The sequence below is a fragment of the Phaseolus vulgaris genome, chromosome 4 (assembly GCF_000499845.2).
Source record: "Phaseolus vulgaris cultivar G19833 chromosome 4, P. vulgaris v2.0, whole genome shotgun sequence".
Taxonomy (NCBI): Eukaryota; Viridiplantae; Streptophyta; class Magnoliopsida; order Fabales; family Fabaceae; genus Phaseolus; species Phaseolus vulgaris.
In genome coordinates this window covers 36,721,170-36,728,135 of record NC_023756.2, presented here as the reverse complement: position 1 = coordinate 36,728,135, position 6,966 = coordinate 36,721,170, and the positions used below count along the sequence as shown (strand labels likewise).

Here is a 6,966-nt window from a genome sequence, read left to right as displayed (position 1 = left end):
GTCCCATCTATCTACACCTTGTATTAAGGGGGACATGGTTGCTATTCGAGTTGAAGAGGAATATTACTTGGCTGGTCTTGAGGATTGCAGAACCCATCTACATGGTCGGATTATTCTCTCTAAGGGGGATAAACCTCTCACACACCTTGCTTTAACTAAAAAGTTGCAGCTTGTGTGGAACGTTATTAGACCGTGGAAAACAATCCCTCTTGGCAAGGGTTTTTATGAGTTTGAGTTCTCTTCTTTAGAAGACATGCGGTGGGTTCTCGAGATGGGTTCATGGCAGTTATCTCCTGGTTTCTTGAGATTGTTTGTCTGGACATAAGACTTTGTTCCATCTACTATAAAGAGTACTAAAACCCAGACTATAAAGATTACAATCTACAATTTGCCTTTGGAATATTGGAGACTAAGGGTGATATTTTCCATTGTTAGAGGCATTGGTACTCCTTTGTCTTTGGATGATCATACCATGAAAAAGAATAGGGGTTTGTTTGCTAGAGTGTTGGTGGATATTGATCTTTTGTCCTCTCATCCAAATCTGCTATTGGTTAAACATTCAAGCTTTGCATTTATAGCCGACGTGGAATATGAATGACTCCTTCCATTTTGCTCCAACTGTAAGATGATTGGGCATGAACTTGCTCAATGTCACGTGATTCATGCTCAGGGTCGTGTTACTGGATCTCAACATAAGTCTCCTCAAAAGAAAATCCTGATGAACAAGAACAGGGGAACAGTGCTTCTAGCTTAAATGCTACTATCATTTAAAATCACCAATTTTCATGCTTCTGTCCTCTTCAGCTTACAACCTATTTGAAGTTTTTTTTCTGCAGCTTCAAAAATTATTTCTTTATAAAAAGGACTTCTCAGCTTGATTAAAAACCTTCTCATTTGGAACTTGTTCTTCCTAGTTATTTTCACTATATTCTTCCACCCTTCTATGTGTAAAAGAGTGAATGGAAGATTTCGCTATTGTACTCCATACTTATGCATTAGCAGTGGGTCCCATCTCCGAGTGTCTATGACAAAAAAAAGTTCTGCAAATATTGTTGCGTTGTTGTATTGGTGAACGTGTGATGGACATCTATGTCTATTTGTAGTAGCCATGCTGATGTGAGTTGATTTTAGGATTGCACATTTTATGAGTTACTATTTTGTTTATGAGTTTTAAGATTAGCAATTATGGTAAGAAACCCAAATAGCTCTTGTTTAGCCCAATGTGCATTACAGTTTGATGCCACCATTGCATGGCATAGTCCAAAAATTCTAGGGAAGCTAACTTAACTTTTTGGTCCTCTTCGACCTCATACACATTAAAAATTTGTACTACCTTAGCCTCCCATCCTAAGTACAAATTAGGGTCACATTCCCCACTAAAACTAGGTAACTTTACAAAAGGAAAATAATTCTTCGGTGGTTGGTGTTGGTGGCGCCTAGTTTCTGTTGGGTCTATTAATGTCTAAGTTCAAGAGGGGAGGAGTGAATTGAACATATAAAAATTTCGCAAACACAAACTGTTTTCAGTATATTAGAGGTAAAAGGACAGATTGATTTTAGAAAGAACAGATTGATTCTTCAAAACAGACTAACACAAACAGAGCTGCACCAGATTGAGATTAAGATCAAATAGTGAAAGATAGCTAAATCAGATTGGTCCACTTTTAACAGTTTTGAAGAACACACACTATACCAAAAGAACAATCAAATTTATTCAACACAAAGCTTTAAATGCAATGAATCTTTAACATGTATTTTATGAAGAAAAATGTTAGTTCTTAATTCAATTACAAACTTATATTCAAAAGCTTTGTTTATGATTAGAGAACTTTTCCAGATTAAGAACTTTTCCAGAATTAACAGATTTGATTTTAAATGAACATATTTTGTTCTTGACAGAATTAAACAAAAACCAGAAACAAGTGCAGGGATGAAAAGAAGAGTACAAGCAAGTTTTTATATTGGTTCACTCATAAAGAGCTACATCCAGTTTCACCTTACCCCAAGGTGGAATCCACTAAAACCAGTTTCAATCACTTACAAACACAACAGTTCTTGAACACTACAAGAACAATACAATCAATGCTGAAAAAGCCTATTTCAGCACACCTTGCACTCCAAGAAACCCTATCAAGGAGTGACTAACACTTACACCTTTAAAAACAAGAATAAAGGAAAGATAACACCTGAAAAGAAGATGCAAGAACTCAAAAACAGTAGTTCAATTTGGTGCAGAATTGCACCAATACCTTCACCAAGATCAAAGTTTTCCTGGAAAAAGCACACTTGAAGATCCTTTTGGAAAACCTTTCAAAAACTCTTTTCAATCATTCTTCTCACATAGAAAGTGTTTAATCTCTGTCAAAAACGTGATTGCTCAACTCCCTTTCATGTGAGAGAAGTTTTTCTTTATATGAAAAACAATTTTTAACTACTTTTCAAAAAACAGTTGAAAAGTTGTTATGAAAACAACAGATTCACACTAGTACAAAATATGAAAACAACAACCCTTTATTTAGTGTGACTTTGCGTTTAAACGCATTTGTAAAAAACGCGGTGGCATTTTTGTAATTAAATTGATTTACAAATGCGGTTCTAGGGTAAGACCGCATTTGTAAATCATTTTAATTGATTTACAAATGCGGTCTTACCCTAGAACCGCATTTGTAAATAAATTTTACCCTAAAAATTGAAGAGCGCCACTAGTTTTCACTTTCATTTTCGTCTTCTCCGCTCTTCGTTTCAACGTTCTCATTTTCAGTTCCCTCTGCATTGTAAGTTTCAGCTCTCTCAGCTCTTCGTTTCACTCGTTTGTTTTGGTTTTCGTTTTTGCATCATTCATTATTCACTCCCTTGGCATTGTCATTTTCGTTTCCTAACTCGTTTGTGGCATATAGGTTACTATTCTATTGGTTTCGCTAGTTTTTTCTGCTCCGCCACCGCCACAGCTTCCGCCACCGCCACAACTTCCGCCACCGCCTTCGCCTTCGTCTTGTGCCTCTGCCACTCCGATCACCATCAACTTAAAGGTTGGTGTTGTATTTAATATTTATTTAATATTTTGAATTTATATTTAATATTTTGAATTTTTATTTTTCTGTATTATAATATATATTTAATTAATAACTAATACAACTTGGAATTTATAACTAATAACTAATATTTTAAATTTTTGATCTTCCGTACTGGTCGAGGTTAGAAGTTAGACATTGTATAGATGTAATGCATGTTGAGAAGAATGTGTGTGATAGCTTAATTGTTACACTTCTTAACATTAACGGGAAGACGAAGGATGGTCTAAATGCTCGTTTAGATTTGATTGAGATGAACATACGCGACGAGTTGGCACCCATAGAAATGGGTAAGCGTACATATTTGCCCCCAGCCTGTTACACAATGTCAAAAGATGAAAAAATTAGTTTTTGTCAATGTCTAAAGGGTGTGAAAGTGCCACAAGGACATTCCTCAAATGTGAAGAGCCTAGTGTCAATGCAAGATTTGAAGTTAATTGGGTTGAAGTCTCATGATTGTCACATCTTGATGCAACAGTTGTTGCCGGTAGCTATCCGTGGGATCTTACCAAAAAATGTTAGACACACCATAACCCGTTTGTGCTCATTCTTCTCTTCCATCTGTGGTAAAGTCATTGATCCCTCAAAACTAGATGAACTTCAAAATGAAATTGTTGTTATCTTGTGTGAATTGGAGATGTTTTTTCCTCCGTCTTTTTTTGACATCATGGTTCATCTAGTGGTGCATCTGGTAAGAGAGGTTAGATTGTGTGGACCAGTGTACTTAAGATGGATGTATCCTGTTGAGCGGTATATGAAAATTTTGAAATGTTATGTGAAAAATCATTATCGTCCAGAAGCTTCAGTGATTGAAAGGTACATAGCTGAAGAAAGTATTGAATTTTGTTCAGAGTACATGACAAAAGCACATCCAATAGGTGTTCCAGCTAATTCATGGCACCACAGGCGTTCTACAACTAAATGTTTACGTGGTGTGAATATTGTAAGCAAATCTCGATCAGAAGTCTTGCAAGCACATTTGTACATATTGAATAACACAGATGAAGTTGTACCTTACATAGAAGCTCATAAAGCCATTGTGAAGGCAAATAACCCAAGACAAGCAGAGAAATGGGTCTTGATGGAACATAATAGAACTTTCATGCCTTGGTTTAAAGATGAGGTGTTCAAGGATTCAACGGCATCAGAGACCTTGACTTGGTTGGCTGTTGGATTGAAGTTTGATGTCATCTCATGTACAGCGTACGAAGTGAATAATTGTATATTTTACACGAAGTCCATGGATGAAAAGAGTACAGTTCAAAATTCTGGTGTTACTCTTGAAGCCCAGTCAATGCAGTTTTCGACTTCGAAAGATACAAATCCAGTACTTGGATCAATGGCATACTATGGGTTTATAGAAGAGATATGGGAGATTGACTACACTAAGTTTTCCGTTCCAGTTTTCAAGTGTAAATGGGTTGACAATAAAAGTGGGGTTAAAATTGATGAATCAGGATTCACACTAGTGGACTTTCGAAAGATAGGGTATCGAGATGAGCCATTTATAATGGTTCAACAAGCATCTCAGGTTTTCTATGTGAAAGATCCTACGTCAGAACATTGGTATGTCGTTTTACACGGGAAAAAACAAGGGGAAGCCATAGATGATATTGAAAATGGCGAAACTCGTTCATTCACACCAATGATAACTAATAAAGACGACGATGTACTTGATGATGTACATGCAACCCGTAAAGACCACAGTGAAGGAATTTACATATAAACATTCAACCCACATGCAACATGTAAATAAACATTTAGAATTTTTTGTATTATTTTTTTATGATTTTAATTCGATGCACATTAACTAATGTTTGTTACCTAATTTTTTTAACAGAGACATGGATGACGACCAGACTCCAGACAGACCTCGATTTGGACGAGGCAGTAGAGGACCTACTAGATTGAAGCGTCTTGCATTGAGACGTGCTGCTGGTGAGAAGACACATGTTGACATTGACGTCAACACTGGAGTGGCTTTTGGTCCTAAGGCAGATGAGTTTATGAGCTATCTTGGAGTTGTTTCTCGTGAGAGGCTCTCCATTTTGATTAATTCATGGGATGAGGTTTCAGAGGTTGATCGGAACATGCTATGGGAGGATGTTCTGGTAAGCTTTACATTATTATTGTTATCATATAATGCTTTTTAATATTGATTAATTAATTTTAATTTGATGATGTTATTTTCCAGGCAAACTTTGACATTCCTGATGTGGAACCGCTTCGATCAAAGATATTATCCAATATCGCACTTAAATTTCGTACCTTTAAGTCAAGACTGACTTCGAGATACATTTTTGGCGACCTTAAAGACGAAAATCCATGTTTAAAGTACCAACATATTGATGAAGAGACATGGCGTCTTTTTAGAGAAAGCCGTGAAAATGAGGCTTGGATGGTAAGTGAAGTAACTTTTTTGTTTATATAACATTAATAAGTTTATCTTATTTACTTCAGTTTGTTTATTTCAATTATGACAGGATCGTCGGAAGAAAGCTCAAGAGATAGCTTTGAAGAATCTTACCCCGCACGTTATGTCTCGTTCGGGGTATAGGAAAGCTCATGGATCATTGCTAGTCAGATTGGCAATGATCCTTTTACAGTTCCGTGGGATAATACATTTTTTCAAATAAACACTGAACTGCAACTGATGATTTACAACACAGATTTATCAGAATTTATATATGGGAAACAGGAGCTCAATATAAGTATAATTCAATTTTTTATGATGTAAGTATCTTTACCTATTATTCAATTTACTTTATGTTAAATTATTATTGATTATGCTTTAACTAAAAACTTGTAGGTTTTTGCATAGAGTCTGTATCACTGAGGGGAAGGAAAATATGTATGGATTCTTAGATCCTGCATATACTAATCCCGTTGGACCAAACTCAACTGAGACTCAAGCATACATCACTAACATCCTGGAAAAAGAGGGAAAACAAATTTATTTATGCCCTTATATTAATGAGTAAGTTTAATTATATGTCATCAATTATTATTATTTCATGTTTTAAATATTTACTAACTCTTTTCATTGATCATATAGGCATCATTGGCAGTTACTTGTCTTATCAATGGTTGATAAGACTGCTGTGTGGTTTTGTTCCCTACACAAGAAGATGCCCACAAAATTTAAGGATATCATTGATACGTAAGTATAGTATAAACTTAACTTTGTATGTTACTAATTAACCATCTACTAACGAGGTTTTTTGTATTAACCAGTTCATGGCGTGGATATAACATCCTAAAAGGTCGATCCAGTTCAAATAATTTGAACTACATAAGAGTAAAGGTTTGTAATTTTTTTCTTTCTCTATTATCATTGTTTATCAATATACTAACATATTACTTTTTATTGAATTATAGTGTAATAAACAACCAGGAAGCTATGAGTGTGGCTATTACATTATGCAATGGATGATTACCATTATAAGACTAGGTGTTAAAACTGGTTGGAAAGAGGTATATGTTAAATCATTTTTATAATTCTTGAACATATATATATCTAAAAACTAATTTATGTCAACTTTGCAATGCAGTTATTCACAGAAGAAACACCAATGAGTGAGGAAGGCATTTCATATGTTAGAGATTCTTGGTCCACATATTTCATTAATTTTTATAACTCTAGCATAGGTAAACAATAGTGGTTTTATTATATGTAATTTGATCACTTGTAAATGTACATTTTGATGATTTCAATTGATTACTACATTTCTGTATTTGTCTGGCTGGGTTTGATCATTATGCAGGTTATTTAAATATATGGTTTCTGCACAAAACAGAGTGAACTTTAAAAAAAAAAGCACTATTTACAAATGCGGTCTTGGTAAATGACCGCATTTGTAAATGTGATTTATGAATGCGGTTATATGACCGCATT

General features: G+C 35.0%; 1 protein-coding gene across 1 annotated transcript; it reads left to right on the top strand.

Moving 5' to 3' along the window:
* The first annotated feature begins 5,728 nt into the window (after nucleotides 1–5,728).
* Nucleotides 5,729–6,758, top strand: LOC137836493 (uncharacterized). The gene is made up of 6 exons (XM_068645179.1): nucleotides 5,729–5,804; nucleotides 5,881–6,048; nucleotides 6,127–6,231; nucleotides 6,306–6,375; nucleotides 6,450–6,545; nucleotides 6,623–6,758. The coding sequence occupies exons 1-6, from the start codon at nucleotides 5,800–5,802 to the stop codon at nucleotides 6,728–6,730; spliced, it is 552 nt and encodes a 183-aa protein (XP_068501280.1). The 5' UTR covers nucleotides 5,729–5,799; the 3' UTR covers nucleotides 6,731–6,758.
* Nucleotides 6,759–6,966: the final 208 nt, after the last annotated feature.